Here is an 18,682-nt window from a genome sequence, read left to right as displayed (position 1 = left end):
TCTTCTTCTCTAACTTCACACCTGAAAACGGAAGAGGCCATTCATTCATTCCCACCGCGGACTCCACTGTTTTGTTTCTGTAGTGGTGGCTGACCTCCATTCCCGAACGGACCAATCGCGTGGAAGCAGGTTACGCTCGCACATGCGCAGGAGCAGCAGAGTAATTTGTTGATACCCTGCCTGGTAGTATTTATATAGTTGTTGCTATTTCAAAGGCTGAAATCACCCCTCGCGTGGGGAGTTGCACCAGCACGCGAGCACAGTGAACTAGCAGCTTCTCTATATGAAGGGCTGATGGAAGACGCACGGGATCTGGTGAGTGAATTAGCATCCTTTTAGGGCCGCGAGCCTCCGATTACTGGGGATTTGCTAAAGCTAACGCTCCTCCTTTGTTGTTATCTGTAAATCGCAGCTAGCTGGTGGACAGCTAGAGTTAAATATTAGGAGGCTCTCCACAGCGGTAGAAATAAAATGACCCCGGGTTTCATTTAATTGCGCGTGAGCAGATGTGAATTTGCAGTGCGAATGAGAAGTGCGCTGTGCGTCTGTGAATAAAAACTGGGAAAAACATATTTCCGCTAGCTAGCTGTGCTAACACCAGTTAGCATTGAGAGCTATTTCCAGTAGGGCCGCCCCCTATTCCAGCTTGTATGTTAGTTATCTCTTCTGTTTTGTACATTTCATATTTCGCCCAGAGAGTCTTTACTGGCTGGTAGAGTTTGTTTTATTATTATTTCAGTATTGTTCCTGTGAAATAATAAATATTAGCGCAGTTAGCCAGTATGTCACCTGTTATACCGAAAGGAGGAAGTAAACAGGCTGTGACAACAATACATGTTTCAATGCTGTCAGGCAGCAAATATTGAATCTTCAGGTTCTCCCCGCAGTGTTCACACCTCCATTTAAATTCATAGTTGTTTGTACATGTCCTTCACAGGTCGGATCTCACAGCAGATGATCCTTTAGAAATACTGAAATATGCTCTATGCAAAGGATGAGCATGTACCGTGCTACTGTAATTTTACACCAGCACTCAATCCTAATGTGTTAAATGAGTAAGAAAATGAATTTACAATTTTGACATTCGATTAATAGCTTTTGAAAATACATTTTAACTTCAAAATGACCAACAAGTCACTGCTTTCAGCTTGAATGCAAATATGTGCTATTATATTTTCGTGTCTTCTCTGACAATTCCCTCTAATCTGTGGACTCAATCAGACATTTTAAGATACCACCTTGAATTTTGGAGAACTGAAGGAAATTTTTACTCTGTAACCTGAATTTGCGGGGGTACTGCAGATAATGACCATCAATATTTATAAAGGAATACATGGTTAGTTGCAGCTATACCATTTTTCCATTCTCTATACAGTTTCCAATACCTGTGTATCGGCCGATACTGAGTTTGATCCGATACCAGTGCATTTAAAAAAATATACATAAAAAACGAATGTTACATATTTTAACAGCTGTATGCTACTAACCCTGTATTGAAGCGATGCTGTCATTGTTTTATGGCCTGGCTCAGGTTTGTTTGAAAAACAAACAGAGAGAATAAATGCCGTAGATATTCTTTTATTGCAGTTTTACAGTCATGCCTGAAAAAGAACACAAAGGAATACATTTAGGAATAATTTTATTTTCCTTTAAATAGCTTGAAATTTAAGTCTTACAAAACATCACTGTTTTACTTGTAGGACTTTCCAGTGTGGAATATTGTCAGATTTCTGACATTTTAGTGAGCTCTACACTACCAGGCATCACCTATTCACTGCTCTATAAACAGTCAGTTCTGGAGGTATTTGAGGCAATTTAATATGTTACTAATTTAGAGGCCTTTGTCTTTTTCTCAACTGTGAAGGCTGAACGCACCCCACGTTCAGAGCGTAAGCGGAGAGACTCGTTCGGGATGTTTGATGGCTATGACAGCTGCAGTGAAGAGTCCACCAGCAGCTCCAGTTCCGAGGACAGTGAGGATGAGGTGGTACCTTCCATCCCTGTCAGCCTGCCCATCATCAAGAACAATGGTCAAGTCTACACTTACCCCGATGGCAAGGCTGGAATGGGTCAGTAAATATGTTTGGAAGTTTGTGTGGACCTTTTGGAAAATAATCCTGTGCATAAAAAACAAAGAATTAGCCATCATGTACCAGTTTGATGATTTTAACAGATCTTGCTTCTGTTTTGTGGACTCTTCTTCACAGCCACTTGTGAGATGTGTGGGATGGTCGGAGTACGAGATGCTTTTTACTCCAAAACCAAGCGCTTCTGCAGTGTGTCGTGTTCGAGGAGTTATTCCTCTAATTCCAAAAAAGCTAGCATCTTGGCTCGACTACAGGTAAATGCTTCCAAATGTCTTTTTTTTTAACACATTTATTCAGATAAAGTGTATATAGTTAGAGAAATGATCATTTCCGCTTTATTTTGAAAGGGCAAACCACCAACGAAAAAGGCAAAAGTCTTACAGAAACAGCCTCTCATGGCAAAATTGGCAGCTTACGCCCAGTACCAAGCCAGTCAACAGAACCAGGCGAAACCAAAAGCAGGTATGTTGTCAACAAGCAGTCATAATTATTAATAAGGTCAAAGTGATTCCATGTTAAAACATACTCCATCTTTACACTGTACATTGTTTCTGCCAGTGGTCCCAGCAGAGATTTTTGACTGGGGTCGGTACATCTGTAGCAATAACACAGTCGGAGCTCCAGTCAGCTGTTTCAAGCATGTAAGTAAAAGCTACAGCTGATTTGAGACTGAAAAATTATTTGTTTCTTTGTCATCTGTGTAACTTTACTGCCGCTTCTGTGTTTCAGGCCCCTATGGGGACATGCTGGGGAGACATAGAAGAAGGTGTTAGGATTGAAGTGCTCAACTCTGACACCAATCTCTCCACCAAGGTATACTGGATAGCAGAAATCATTAAGCTAGCAGGTAAGACATTTTCTACAACTAGTTCAAAGACAATCAACACCATCGGATAATCTGAATGAAATTATCCACATCATAACCATAAAAATGTTGCATTTCACATCATGTTCAATACTTGAAAATGCTCAGGGATGAAGCTTTGCAGACAGTTACTCATTCAGGAAAAGGTATTCGACCGTAAGATTACTGGTTTTGTGTTTTGCCATGTAAAAACAACAGAGTGGCATTCTATTTTACTCTCTCCACTGTAAAATAAAGTTAATCTTGATTAACCCCTTTTTACATTACGTGAAAAAGTTTTCCTCTTCTCTTTTGCCCTGAAACAATCCTTTTCAGATGGCACATTGTCTATGTGTCACATCCACCTGCGTGCTGATTCACTGAATGATACTTAACATATCAGTTCTTTGACTTCATTAACAAGACAGACCAGTGTTTCCAGCTTCAGGATTGAAATTCAGCAGAAACTCACCAGTGTCAACATTCTGCAGGGTTCAAGGCTCTCCTGCGCTATGAGGGTTTTGACAACGACACCAGTAAGGACTTCTGGTGTAATCTCTGTATCCCTGAGGTTCACCCAGTGGGATGGTGCGCCTCAAGTGGAAAACCCCTTGTACCGCCAAAAAGTGAGCCTCATGCCAAACCTGTTCTACTCTTTTTTTTTTTTCTTTTTTTTTTGTGAATGCCTGTGTTCTCGGACGGCTCATGGTAACTGGCTGTTATTTGTTTTATCTCTCTAACAGGCATACAGCATAAATATTCTAACTGGAAAGCCTTTCTTGTAAAGCGTCTTACTGGAGCTAAAACACTGCCACCTGACTTTAATACCAAGGTGAGAGAAACTAATGGAGAATAAATTGAATGACACTGTTGTTGGTTGCCAGTGCCTATATCTTTGAATTAAAATGAGCCAAGAACCTATGTTATTCTCTATGTTGATTAAACATCTCTTACTTTGATGATATTTTCAAATGTAATACTTAGTGTTGCCTCATTTTGTGAAATGTGAAACTTAAAGGACGATACACAACAATGAATGGGTTTACCTTTGTTAAATCCATGTATAACATTTCGCTGTAGGTACATGAGAACACGCAGTTCCCCTTTAAAAAGCTGATGCGGGTGGAGGTGGTGGATAAAAACTACCTGTGCCGGACGCGGGTGGCGCTGGTGGAGCAGGTCACTGGAGGTCGCCTCAGGCTGGTCTACGAAGAGAGCCAGGACGGCTCTGATGACTTCTGGTGCCACATGTACAGCCCCCTCATCCATCATATAGGCTGGTCGCGAAGCATTGGACACCGCTTCAAACGATCGGGTGGGTTTGGAAAGTTCCAGTAACACCTTTTTGTTTAAGTGGTGCCTTTTTAAGGTGTTGAAAATTACAGTCAAGACCACAAGTATTTGGGAAGTCACACATGTTGTCCTTCAGGCCGAGATAGGGTGTTAGCCTTGGTGGAGGAATGCACTCTCTGAGTCCTCTTCTAATTTGAAATAAAATAATGGATACTACAGTTAAGTGCCACATCTTAGCTTTCGAGTAACCAATACACAATGCCACAAGACTGTTCTGCAGAAAAGAGGCAAAATAAAAAAATAATCTCTTTTATATATACTGCCAAGAAGATAGATTCTCTTGGTGCTTGGATTATGTTCTCCCAGTTCAGTCATGGATCTAGTTTTTGTCCACTAGACCATCAAGTGGCATTTAATTTCATAATTTTAAAAAGGCAGTTCCGATTTATCTGACGTTGTTGTACATAATCATCCTGCGACAATGACGTACAACAATGTCGGCCGGTGGAAAATCCCACAACAGATTCTAAGTATTAATATTTGTATGTCGAAAGCAAGTTGAATGACCATATTTAAAGTTTGCTGCAGATTGCACTTCAAAATGGCAAATTCACTATGTATTGGGCTATATAGTGATGTGTGTGTGTGTGTGTAATCTCGGACACAGCCCAAATACTTATGATCTGTAGTATATATATGAAATATGTATTGTTAATAATACATGTTGTTTTCTGCTATTTGTAGATCACTCAGTTTGTAACAATAGTAAACCATTACATGACACAAGCTGTAAGGGGTAAGGTGGCGTTCGGTATCTTTGCCAACAAAGTTCTGTAGATCACTTCTTGGTTGTTCCTAAAAAGGAAAAGTCATCATTGATTGTGGTTATAACAGCGGAGGTTTACGTAACTTTATGAAATGCTGCTTTTTGTATGAATAGAAGTGACTTCATGCTAAGTGAATCCCTGAAGTCCAGCTCGTCCTCCGCTCCAACTCTCACCAGTTTCATCTCTCCTTTCAGATCATGTAATGCTTGTGAAGCTCTTTTTGTGACTACATTGCTGAAACATCTCAGGCATGATGAGTCCTTTTAATCCGTCAATATATTTTTCAGATATTGCAAAGAAAATTGAGGGTCAAGTTGATGCTCCTGCTCAGTTCTTCCAGAAGGTAATGCAAAATAAAACCTTTCTATTAATATTATTATTATCTGTACTGTCCAAAATGTCCTGGTTTGAATTAACGTGACAGTGTTTAATGACCAGCCATTGTAGAGGTGTATGGTTGTATTCATAAACCATACACCTAGTACAAAGTTACTCCTGGTCATGAAATTCTAAGAAAACTCCATTTACACTTGTGACTAGATCCTGGTAAAGATGTAAGTTATTCACAAAGCATCTTCAGCCCCTAAAAAAGCTGCAGAAAAACATTTTCCATTGGCTTTGTGGTTTGACAATAATATACTGATCTGCCATATTATTAAAACAACCAGTCTTAATGTTGAAGGTGGGTGGTGTATGTCCAACTGATGTCATTATTGTGAACTGCATTAATATGTAATATCTAATGTTTGATTTCTGCATGCGAATATCAGGTAAAAGATGTGGACCAGAGTGGCGACTGGTTCAAAGATGGGATGAAGTTAGAAGCCATTGACCCCCTCAATCTCTCAGCTATATGTGTAGCCACTGTAAGAAAGGTTAGTGTGCGTCTATACTGCACATTATATCAGGTGGTGCTTGTCAGGAATAGAAGATCAATTTGTTTTTTGATTTTATTTGAAATAATTCACTGAACCGCTCCAGACCCACCTCATGCATTCTCTGCCGTTTTAGGTTTTGGCAGACGGGTACCTCATGATCGGGATTGACGGTTCGGAGGCCGTGGACGGATCAGACTGGTTCTGTTACCATGGCGCCTCCCCCTCCATCTTTCCTGCCGGCTTCTGTGAAATCAACAACATTGAACTCACGCCCCCTAGAGGTACAGCACTCGTAGTTTGTCTCTAAATAGACAGTTGCATCCTTGAGGAGCCCATGTTATATTAAATGTTGAATAAAAGTAGTTTGGTAGCTTCTTCGTGCATTTGGTTTATGTTCCGGACTCAATGCCGACTATCTTCCCCAGGGTATACTAAACTACCATTTAAATGGTTTGACTACCTCAGAGAATCAGGATCAATAGCTGCTCCTGTCAAGCTTTTTAACAAGGTAAACTTTATTATGGTTTCTCCTTCATATTTGTGTTAAAGGTATAATGATGTTTTCTGGTAATATTTTTCTGGCTATTGAGTTATGGTGACAGTGATGTGAAATAATGGGATTCAGGAATTATCAGTGATTCATATGTGTTTTGTCATTGTATAAGAAGTCAAATTTATTTCTCTAGTTAATTGAATTTGCTGCGTCACATTTCCTAGGAGGTTCCCAATCATGGTTTTCGACCAGGCATGAAGCTAGAGGCTGTTGACCTGATGGAGCCGCGGCTGGTGTGCGTTGCCACAGTGACGAGAATAGTGCACCGGCTACTGAGGATCCACTTTGACGGCTGGGAGGACGAGTATGACCAGTGGGTGGACTGCAAGTCACCTGACCTCTACCCTGTGGGCTGGTGTCAGCTGACAGGCTACCAGCTCCAACCCCCTGCTTCTCAGAGTAAGAATCCCTTTCAACTCTGTTACCACTGAGGGCTCATGTGTGCCGTCTGTCTGATCCTTCTGCTAGTGACACCATGAGGCCAAACTATCTTCTTTGGAAACAAGATATCTCATCGTCTAAATAAAAGATTTCCTCTGACATGAGCCAGAATAGCTTAGTTTGTTATGATCAATAGTTCAGGTTTTTAATGGTTGTGTGATTTTTTTTTTTTTAACATACATTCAAAAGCTTATGCACTGTTGTATTACATATGTTGATAATACACTTTCAAGGAAGGAAAATGATGTATTAAAAGCAATCAGTAGCCTAAGGATTGGCATCTCTGATTAAAACAGCTCACTGCTGTGTTTTACTTATTAACTACTCTGTGTACTTTGGCCCCTTTTTTAAAAAGTGTGTCACAGTGATCCCAACGACATCTTTCCATGATACTGACAGGACAGGTTTTCTGCCTCCATCAGTTATTACTCATGTCATGTGGTTGCTTTGCTATGATAACACTAATAAGGCTCATATTCTGCTCTTTCTTTACGAACCCGTAGTGACAGCAGATACATTGATAAGACACACAAGGTATTGACTTGAAGTAGTGATATAAATACTCGGGGAGAGTTCAGTGAATCATTTGAGTTCATTCCAGTAGTTTAGGAGTACAGTAGCAGAGAGATGGTTCAGGGCTCACCTGAGCTGGCACTGGTACTAACTCTAACCTTCCCAAACTGTGAGCTGGACTAGTTTCTCTGCATTCTTTTGAGACAGGATGTGTCAAATTCTCATAATATTGCTCAGGTGGAAGACGGCTGTTCTTGAAACTTTGTGTGAGTCACTGTGCATGTCCAGGCCAAATATAACGACATGGTTCATTCACGTAGACCTAGAGGCCAAGGCAATACCATCCAGTGTAATTATACGATCAAATTATGTTTTTCTGAGGATTTTAGAAATGAATGGGAAGTTTGATATATATATCTCAAACTGTTGAAGCAAAGCAGTCTAAATATAGATCAGGTGTTAAAGTTGTGTTGTGATTTGTGAATATGGGCTAAACACATCAAATTTGACTGACAGAGTTGATTCTAAAGTTCCTGCAGTAGTGGCAAGATGGTGGTTGGAGCTGTTTTAGATAGTTGTAATGTTATTTGTAATGAAGCTCATGAAATGATTACTGCTGAGAGATAAATTAATAGATGGTTCAGTAGATCTGACTAACAGTATGAGTCTGGCTACAGTGCTAAAGAGGAACAAGGGGTTGTTCTTCTTTTTTTTTTCTTCTCAATGAATAAATGGAGGTTCTGACATAACTTCATGTTGACGGCTCTTTGTTTGCAAACAGTTAGTGTGAAAGGGACCACAGCTAAAAGGCCACCATGGATCATTCTTTTGAGCAGATCAGAGTTAAATATTATTAAAGATGGATTGTTTGCCATGTTTGAATACCTTTTGTTTGATAGTTTATTAAAAATCATGCTGTGTGCTTGCATGCTAAAAAGCCACCACTAATGAACTCAGCAATGTTACAGATTCCATGTCTGAAGAGGGCTTAACATTTGAATATAGATGGTGGAATACATCTTGAATATTGTACTGTATCTTTATACTCTTTACATCATGCATTGTGTAATAGTTTCTGTTTGTCTTTACTACTGCCGGCTCATATTCTGTATACTTGGTGGATGCTGAGCTAATTGAAAATGTCTCCAGGTTGTCTGGACGTCCGTCCCTCACATTCTTGTGAACACGATATGTCAGAAATATGTTGAGGGGATTTCTTCAGATTTCAAATTTTCACTTGGACTCAAAAATGTACTGACTAGATTTTGGTGGTCTAAGGTAATTATGCCCTCACATAAAACCCTTTGGCTATAACTCAAGAATTCATGCACTTATTATGATAAAATACCTTTTTATTCATTTCCTTTCAAAGTCTTCACTACATGTATTACATAGGCCTGAACAGACATGGCTGTAAAGTGTAGCTTGACTGGAGGTTATTCTCATTACTTTTATGTAATCTAGCAATTAGGCCAGGGATTGCTGTGGCACTAAAAAGTGAGTTTATCATTCATTGAGTGTAGTAGACATCAGAAACCTAGAACTGTGTAATGACACTGAGAGAGGAACTGTGTTAACATGTCATTCTCCATACACTGATATTGATCAGACACACCCTACATGCAGCTTGTGCTACTTTATATTCAAACCATAATGCTGTGGTAATGATGGTATTGTGTTTTGTACCTCACTCTTAAACTGAACTGTACCTCACTGTCCACAACCATCCCATGTTGTTCTGACAGGTAACAGAGACATGCCTCAGTCTGTGCCCAAGCAGAAGAAAAAGGCCCAGCAGTACAAAGGCCAAAAGAAAAGTGAGTAATCCTTCATCGACTGTAAATAAGTGTCTCTCCACTCTTTCCTCCACCTTCTCCTTTCGCTGTTCTTCTTACTGTCACTGGCTACACTTGTGGTGGCAACGCTGCTGCTCTGTTGTTGGTCACCCGCTCGGTGTGTCAGGAATATTGTCATTGGACCCCTTTTGTCACACTGCCGGATGCTTGAAAAGATTTGTCTCCCTTTTGGAGTGGGACACTTATTAACACACTTGGACTTTGTAGTTTTTGAGGTGGTGTTTCTGCAGGTGTTTGAGAGCAGGAGCCTGGTGTTGCACCCTCATTTAGCTCCAGAGTTTCAGATCAATAAAGATAAGAAGGAATACACTTTAATGTGGAAGTCTGTGGCCACCAGTATTAAAACTAAATCTTTCAATCAAATGTATTTTCCATTTCTGTGAAAACGATACATTACAGAATGAAAATTAATATAGGAAAAACAATTTTTCAAAATCCACAATTAAAACCGTCCTCTGGAGCATAACATTGCATGAAATTCCATGGGGAATGTATTTATTTTCTGGGTGGCAACCTAAACTTAATTTACCTTTCACAGTGCTTAACAGATTTAAAGAGGATTTAAAGATTACAGAGTGGACTTTTATATTTATTATATATATATATATATATATATATATATATATATTTTTAGCTTGTTTGTAAAAACGCCTGCGTATGTATTCTTCCATCCTTGTTTTATTATGGCAGTGTAACACTAACTTTTTACTTTCCAGTCTATAACTAAATTCTAACTAATTGTGAATTACATACATCAAATCATAGAGTCGATTTTGAAATACACATATTTTAAATGGTAAGGGAAATAATTAAATCTTTTTATTTGATTTCATTTTAATATTGGCAGCCACAGTCTCCCATTCATATGCTGCTCCATTTCATGTAGCTTTGCTCTTGGTAGCTAACGGTGCGTCTGCTTACTGGGGTCTAGCAGTCTGAGTGCAGCTTACCAGGGGCTTAGTCAGATTGGCATATCAAGTGGCAACAGTTTGAGGATAAATTATGAATTTCAACTTCAACTTTAACCTGTTTAACCTTCTTCCTAATACTTAATCTGAACACTGAGACCGTGCTCCAGATGAATTGACTCCCTGTGTGAAATAAGCCCCTGGTAGCTTACCTGAGTCTGGCTTGGTGTTTAGAGAGGAAGATTCCGGTTGGTCGACGGCCCTTCAGTCAGGCAGGCAGGAGGAGGAGCAGCTTCTCAGGGGACGAAGAGCAGAGTCCGCCCCCTTACCCTGCCCAGGGGCCAGCTCGGCCCCGGCCCCGAACCCACCTCCACCAAACCCACAAATCAGGTAACGTCCCATTAAGATAAAACCAGCACAGCAATGCGCATTCTGAGGCTCAGCAGGGTTTTAACAGGAGAGAGGCCCCTGACCGGCCCCGCTGTGGAGCTGGATGCTGCCGATGCTGCATGTTCTACTGTCCAATCAGCCTTTGTTTCTATTCATTCTCATTGTCACGTTTTCTCTTGTCAGCAAAGACCTAGAGTGGAGTTAGTTTGGGCATTACTAGTGTTTTGTCTCCACTTGGAAGCAGTCATAAGGCATGTGTGATTCATACGATAAGTCCTCATGCATGTAGAGTTCACGCTAGCACCTGGAACAAAGACAGACCGGCACCTCCTGTGCTTTTCTGACAGTGCATGAACACACGTGGCTCATCGGTGCTGCTGTTCTCTCTCTCTTATCTGTGTTTGTGCCATCTGTAGAGTCTCTCCTGCGCATGAAGGAGGAGGCAGCCGAGGTGGACGAGTTCACCTTCTCACAGGGCACATCCGACCAGGAAAGCAACGGCTCGGGCAGCTACTACATCAAACAGGAGCCCTGAGGTCACATGGTCGGGACAGAGCGGGACAAACTGGGAACAGGACGGACGTCTGGAAAAACCTCAGCAGGATCAGGAACAAGTCAAACTAGCCTCAAATCACACTCGTAGACCAATGCCAGCAGGCCTTCTATGGAGTCAGTACAGGAGATGATAAAGAGCAGAAGACGGCTGGTCATGCTTCTGAAAAGTCCTGAAAGAATGTCCCGCTTAGACAGTCTTCTAACATTGTAGCTGTGTGTGCAAGTAATATCCCATGGAACCCGTTTCAGGGGTTGGAAAGCAACTGGGGGGGTCACAAATATTTGGGCATTTTCTTTCGTGCCAGCGTTGGGTGCCGCAACATCGACTTTCTCTCCTCTCCTGTCTGAAACGTCCAACCACGCGAGATATATTTGGATGGATTCAAAATCAGCCTTTTCTCCCACAGAGATGGAGGGTCGACATGCGCCCGTCCTGCCTTCGCCACAATCTGGGCCACGCACAGAGACCTGTAGAAACTGTGAGAACCATTTATTGAGCCAGGTCTTTTGTTTAATTTTTGTTTTTTTGTATATAAATACACACACACACACACACACTTATAGGACAGCACATATATACATATACATATAAATATATATAATTTGGTTGGGTTTGGTTGGTTTTCAGGTTTATAAAATGCAGTTGGTGAGCGTCACCCACTGAGCAGCCTGAGGAGATAAGAAAAGAGAGGCTGGCAGAGACAGGAGCAGAGTTGTGTATATTTTGATTATTTTCAAATTGCCAGGTGGACTTTAACTTCATTGAAAGTACTTGAAGTTTTCTTTATTTTGTCCTTTTTTTTTTTTGTAATGATGTGTGTCTTAATGTTCCTATTTTTGCATTTACATTTTTGGTGGTTGTGTGGGAAATGTAACGTGCGTTGTTTCACAGAAGTGATTATATTCAAATAGTATGTGAAGACCTATTAAAATAGAATTATAGATCAAGGATTGTGATTGGAGGACAGATCCCAGTACACCGCTGCTTAGCATTACTGATGTTGAAGATTTCTGCAGCTACATTTATTTCCGAGTTCAAACATTACAGAACCAAAGTCTGATTCAAGATACATGATATTACTCATAGCAGAGTTTGAGCTCACAGGTTTCATCAAATTCACCAAAACCATTCAGATAACGCAAAACTCAACCTAGGGCTTGTGACGAGCATATTGTCATTATGTAATTTATTTATTTATTCACATTTTTTGATGAATCCTTTAGAAAACAATGAAAATGCTCTTCACTGTTTTCCTTCCTTTCTTAGATCAGTCTCCAGATGTTTTGTTTTCTGCCGCTAACCTTCCCAAATCGTTCACACTGAGCCATATTCTTACATTTGAAAAGTACAAACAATGGCTTGTATTGGCTTTTGAAATAATTTATTTAAAAGTTTTGTTATTGAATTTTTTTGTTACTCCTATTAAATCTCAATTTACAAATTGTCACCATTTATAACACCCGCATAAAAGCCACACCCGGAACCCTTAGGAGGGTTAATTTTTTTTATATTAATTACATTGCATTGCAAGTTTGACGGAAAGTTAAATAACATATCTTATGCAGTTATTGCAGACACTCATTCTTACCATTGTTTCTTATAAGTTAGGTATTGAATACAGAAATCCTCCTTCACATTCCACTTCTCTTTCATTAAATCTGTACAGTCTGTAGATGTTGTTATTCCTAAGCTACACAAAGTGGGTATTGTGGGGAAAATCTGTTATTTTTGTATTACTACATTTTTGAGCAACTGTAAATCATCTGTAAACACAACTTCACACAACCTCTCCTTCTCCGTGCAGCTGCTAAACCTGCCTGTTTGTTACAGTAGATCACAAGAGGCAACATAAGCTAAATCAAGCAAAAAATGATCTCATCATGTTCTGTGATGTCAAGCAGCTTTGAGGAGCTTCAGGGACTTATCACAGTAAATCCCACAATACCACTGACTGTGGGTTCGTGACTGCTTGTAGCAAGAATTCAGCCGTGCTAATGAGCCTGGGCTTCTTCCTCTATATTCTTTACAAAACTCAAATCTAGCATAAATGTATCATTTATCATTTTTGAATAATTCAGGGTCTTTGTGCTGTAATGTTGAACAGAAATGATGAAGCTGTGGAGATGAAAAGCTTTTTCCATTTAAACAAACAAAAAAAAAACTAAGTCACCGTGGTTTAGAAGAAAGAATAAATGAGAAACAACTTAGCGTAGTGTGACTGTCAGTGAACAGCAGGGTATGTTGTCTAAAAGAGAAACCTTACTGGTATGATGAGGGTCATTCTCACTGCCCAACCCGACAATGTGTACTTTGACCTTCACAGTTTTTGATATCGCTGCTGTTAGAGGCCGACCATTGTTGGCCTCGTGTGTCAGCCAGACTGTGCAGCATATTACAGTGTAGTGTTGTGGTGGTTCATCTTCTCTTACTGTCACAGGTTGCACTACACCAGTGATTCATATTGGAGATGCACCTGTTTTCTGTTGTGTTCTGGACCATTTCTGCTGTGTGTTACCCTGTCTGTCTGGAACTCCTTGTGCTTATGGAGTCTCGGGTGTGCCACCGGAATAATTCTAAACTTATCCACTGTTTAATTGTAATCATTTAACACATTACTAAATAAAAACATATGGATATATAATTTTAATACGTATTTAGATAGATAGATAGAAAACCTTAAACAATTCAAATGTAAAATGGGACATTATCTAACGTTAATTTTGATTAATAATAAAAAAAAATATTTAAATGCTGAACCCACAAAGAGGCAACTGGAGCTCCAATTAGCCAGTTAGCATGTGACACTGGCCAATTACATGGACCCTTTGCCTCAGTGTGGGTTGAACTGTGTGATATTTAGATAAAATATTATATTACATGAGTTAAGTTCTAATAAATAAATGGATATAATGGGGAGAGAAATGCAAAAAATATTTTAAAATGTATTTATTTACAATTAAATAGAAGTATTAATTAGTAGATGTAATTAGTTTATCCCACTTTGAGTTTTTTTGCATTATTTAAATGTAAATTCGTTTAATAGCTTTGTAACTTTTCTGAACATTAGTGAAATATGATTAAACACTCAAATATGGCACACTCGAGGCTCCATACTTACGCGTTTGTAGCATCAAACTTTGCTTTCTGTCAGAGAATATGAAGTTGGGCTGTTATGTTCAGAGAACAACAGGAAAATCTGCCTCACTTCAACAGTCAACATCATCGAGCAATTTTGTCCATATACGAAAAAAGAATATGTAGAATATTTCATTAGCGTAATATGCAAAACATGAGGGTTATTTTGTATCGCTGCGGTTGTCATGTCAGAGCCTAATGTATGCAAGCTAGTTTATGATTCACCTGAGCCACAGAATAACAGGTTTGACTTTAATGGAACATGAACGATGATGCGCTGCTTTTCCAACAGTCTCTGAAGGCAGCATTCACTTAAAACAAGAGCTGGCAAAAAAAAATTAGATTATCTATATATATATCAATATATGTATGTATATGCTCGACTATGATGGTATGGAGTAACAAATCCTGAATAGTCAGTAATTATCGCTTGGCCGTGGAAATGACGAGACTCCTCTCTTTCATTCTTCTTAGAGCTAGACTTCTGCAGCTGTTTATCTACTACCTCCTGATGCTAGCCACATTTAGCTAAAAGTGTGTGAAATATGTGTTAGCATATGCAAATGAAAAATGATTACCTAAAACTATCCACTTGAAGACTAGACACCAAACAAGGAAGAAACTTTTTATCATAGCACATGAGGTAGTCTTCTAATTTGAATGATATGCAATAGCGATAGATCCAATATTATTTTGCTATGTTGAATAAAAAACGTATAGCACCCACAAATGTTATGATCACTACATTAATATAATTAACAGATGAGATAATTTAACAAAATGGTATTATATAGCTGTGGTTTTTGTGAGCAAAGGTGCATACACAGAAAAGTGACTGTATGGCCAAGGTGGTAATGACATGAAGAGCAGATCTAAACTTTTTCACTGAAACGATCCATAATTTCTCTTTCTACCGGTAAGGTTCATAATTCAGTTCTCAGGAAGTTGTTATTTCGTTTCTGTGTTGTAAATGTTGTAGCAAGTCTGAATCAGCTCAATGGTCTTCTCATAATGTGCATCTGTTGTGTGGAAGCAAACAAGAGCCAGAATCACCACAATGTTGAAAGCAACGGAAAATTGTGGAGTTCAACCACAACTTGATTCTTAATGTTTGAAATGTAGTCACCACTGAATTTCTAGCATTGAAATATTTTACTGTAATAACCAGGGGACTGAACTTTTGTGAAATTTCTACCAGACTATTAAAAAAAATTTGTTTCATTGAATGTTTTAGGATTCAGATAGAAAATGTGTGTTCAGTTTTTTAAAACTCATGTTTTGAATTTTAAATTTTGTGCCCACAAGTGATCATCTTGATCAAGATGATTGCAAAAATTGGCACTTCAGGGACACCCTACAGTTGAATTTGTGTAACTTTAAAATAGTTTTCCTGACAGTTTGTATTTGAATTTGTGAGAAAACTTTTCAAAACCTATTTTCATAGAAGTTCAAATCGATGAAATATTTGAAGAATACAAATTCAGTGGCATTTCAAATTGAAGTGCTAAGTAATGGTTAAATTTCACAATAAGGTGTTAAGTTGCGTAAAAAAGATTCTATTTATCAAGGTGCTTGTTTGTTTCTGTGCCGTTCAAACAACAAAGGTCTTATCTCACTTTCCATTTCACGTGTTCATGATAAATTCTCCATTTGTGTGACGACAAAAAAAAAACACGGATGCTGTTTGCCTTTTGGTTTAATCTGCTTTTTGTAGCTTGTTTTCCTCTAATTTCCTAACAGAATATGAAATTTATTTCTACTAATTTCTTCTTAATTTGTCTCCTGATCTGATTGAATACAAAGCTCGGCTGAAACGCTGAGCTCCTAAGACCAAATGAGCAATAAAAGACATTTTACTCACAATCATTAGGAGGAGGTTAGCTTAAAGCTAGGATCTGGAGTTACTTATAACTGATGTCAGAGGGCAGAAGGAAACATTAAAGTACTTCATGACAAAACTGCATTAATAGCTTAGATAAATAAATAAAAAAACGACTGTTGTATGGACTAACTGCTGCTACCCTTCCCCAGACTCTCCCTAAATAATCAAATGCACAATCAGCACCATTTTGGATCTTCTGTTTCTCACTTTCCCTTGTAGATATTCTTGTTTCCCCATTGATCCCCAAATCTATCAGTGGAACATGTTTGACCTTTATCCACGGGTACCTGTGTATTTAAGGTGTTTGCTCATCAGTAGCTGGACATGGAAGCAATTGTGGATCCTTTTTTGTATGTGGAATTGGGTGCACTGATCAACTGAATGCATGTAGAACAGAGCTCATTGTGCTGAACTTGTTATTTTGTCGTGACCATTTATTTGTTGGACTTGAGTTTGTCTCCTTGTTTCCTCTTCCGCTGTAAACAAGAAGCTCTGGAAGCCTTTTACCACCAAGAGAGGGAAGGTCAAGATTGTGAGATACAAAAGTCAAAATTGAACTCACAAAAGCAAAATTATTGTAGTTAATCAAAATATTTATTGTAATGATTTTGACTTAATATTGCATATTAACATAATTTTGACCTATATCATAATTTTGGCTTAAATTAAAAGCGATTATTGTTCAAATTTTGACCAGCTATCACTACAATCATTTTGGCTTGTTATCTCTTAATTCTGGGTTATTAAGTCAAGACATTGACGTATGTTAAAGTTTTGGCTTTAATTTGGTTTTCTCGTGATCTGAAAAAGTTTGAATCACTATAATAATTTTGGTTCAATTACACCAGATTTGAACGCATCCCATAGATGACTTAAATTTTAATTTACGATGCCCTTACTTTGAATTACCATGAATAATCTTATTTTTACCCACCATTCAATTGAATCCCCTCCCCCTGGTGGTGATAGGCTTCCATCAGCAGGACTCAGTTGTAGTCGCAGGGTTGCGGCTCTGTCGGATGGGGGCAGTGATGAGGAGCAAACTGAAGTTAATATTAGTTTTTTCTTGGATACTAACACGGGTCTTTTGTATGTGATGGTCCCCCTCTAATTATATTAAACCATTATATTGTGGTGCTATATATATTTGATAAAAACGACTTAATGTATTGGGATTACTATTGTCTGAAAATACTTGTGAATTGAGAGGGTTATGGTGCAAAATTTATTTTGGATACAAATGAAAAATAATCTATGTTAATAGTTATAAATCTATTGATATTAACACTGACCCTTGAGGTACATTAGATTGCAGTTTAAAGTTTGTACATCTTTTTGATAGTGTGTACTAGTTTCCTTTCATATGGTAATATTTGTGCTGTGATCAAGCTTTGATAGACTTTGTAAATAAAGCCAAATGTTTGGATCATAGTATTGGTTGTAATGGATGGCTTCTTTGTTTACAAGCGTTGCAAACAGTTTCCGCATGGCTGTGAAAGTTTATCTGGTGATTTTTGTAAGATCTGACTTTTACACTGAATAAAAAAGGCTTATGACTACAAACACTGTGGGGTTTCTTTGTCAGAGTTTCAGCACTCGAGTCTTTCAGGAGCACTCTGAGGCAGTACGTATAAATGGCAGACACTTAAAGGAGCAGAGCAGTGGGTCAGCAAGGGTTTTATGAGAAGTCAAATTCACAAATCACTATTTTCCTTATAAGGTGTAACAAGGAGCAAATCCTCTACTTAACAGGGGAAAGAAAACCTAGAAAGCCACATGCAAGCACGGTGATACACCGGGGCACGGGGGGGCTATAGCCATCTATAAAGTCAAGCCCCCTCAGGCATTTTAGTATTCTGCATTTTTATTTTTTAATAATGAATATATAAATAATAAAGTCTACTTAAAAGTTAATAACCATACAGCGGCCCGCTCCTAACTCAATCCCAGACTGCGTGCTCAGGCTGCAATTGTACCGTGTGTGTGTGTAATGCAGTTCATGTGGCCGCACTGATGATATTTTACATCTAAGGTTGCCAGACATTTATTCTGTAACATTGTAACCAAGGCATTGCAGTGCAGCATATATATTCATATACTTGTGATAACTAGTTTACCGGTATCTTAAAAACATGTGTGCACAGTTGTCGTGGATGCACTTTTGATATTCTTTATTAAATTTCAAATTTTGTGATAGCCTTTTTTGTCCAGAAACATTACAATTGCAGAGTTGTCTTGTTATGCATATTGCATTTATTTTTGTTGTGCTGTTGAATGTTATGAATTGAAGCTGCCTGGTGCTGAAAGACGTTTGTCATTTCCTTGTGGTCATATCTAGTTTGTTGAATATTCCACAAATTCAGTTAAGAACAATGTCTATATTGAATGTTTTGTGCACCATGTGTTTTTATAGGGAATAATGAGAACTTCCTTTTAAGGTTACAGAACTCTAAGAGATGCTGGGTGAATGAGAGCACATCAAGTATAGTAGGTATTGCCAGTAATGTAGTATTAGAGTA

The 18,682-nt window shown here is 38.7% G+C and overlaps 1 protein-coding gene across 2 annotated transcripts; it reads left to right on the top strand.

Annotated features, from left to right (window-relative positions):
• The first annotated feature begins 29 nt into the window (after positions 1-29).
• Positions 30-17,726, top strand: mbtd1 (mbt domain containing 1). Of its 2 annotated transcripts, XM_035145386.2 has the most exons (17): positions 46-315; positions 1,865-2,069; positions 2,208-2,341; positions 2,435-2,549; positions 2,646-2,728; positions 2,817-2,934; positions 3,423-3,557; positions 3,675-3,763; positions 4,012-4,246; positions 5,339-5,394; positions 5,822-5,926; positions 6,063-6,210; positions 6,355-6,437; positions 6,647-6,881; positions 9,182-9,253; positions 10,435-10,590; positions 11,007-17,726. In XM_035145386.2, the coding sequence occupies exons 1-17, from the start codon at positions 295-297 to the stop codon at positions 11,123-11,125; spliced, it is 2,109 nt and encodes a 702-aa protein (XP_035001277.1). In that variant the 5' UTR covers positions 46-294; the 3' UTR covers positions 11,126-17,726. The 2 variants fall into 2 exon arrangements, with proteins under 2 accessions (XP_035001278.1, XP_035001277.1); XM_035145387.2 differs by lacking the exon at positions 10,435-10,590 and having other exon boundaries at positions 30-315.
• The last annotated feature ends 956 nt before the right edge of the window (positions 17,727-18,682 follow it).

This window comes from Hippoglossus stenolepis, chromosome 21, assembly GCF_022539355.2.
Source record: "Hippoglossus stenolepis isolate QCI-W04-F060 chromosome 21, HSTE1.2, whole genome shotgun sequence".
NCBI classification, from domain to species: Eukaryota; Metazoa; Chordata; class Actinopteri; order Pleuronectiformes; family Pleuronectidae; genus Hippoglossus; species Hippoglossus stenolepis.
The sequence above is the reverse complement of the archived record's forward strand: the minus strand, read 5'-3'. Positions and strand labels throughout refer to the sequence as shown.

Coding starts and splice junctions, on each gene's coding strand:
- mbtd1 (XM_035145386.2), top strand. CDS start 295: ATGGAAGACGCACGGGATCTG. Junction 2,935..3,422: donor AGAAATCATTAAGCTAGCAG/GTAAGACATTTT, acceptor AACATTCTGCAG/GGTTCAAGGCTCTCCTGCGC. Junction 5,927..6,062: donor GTGTAGCCACTGTAAGAAAG/GTTAGTGTGCGT, acceptor CTGCCGTTTTAG/GTTTTGGCAGACGGGTACCT.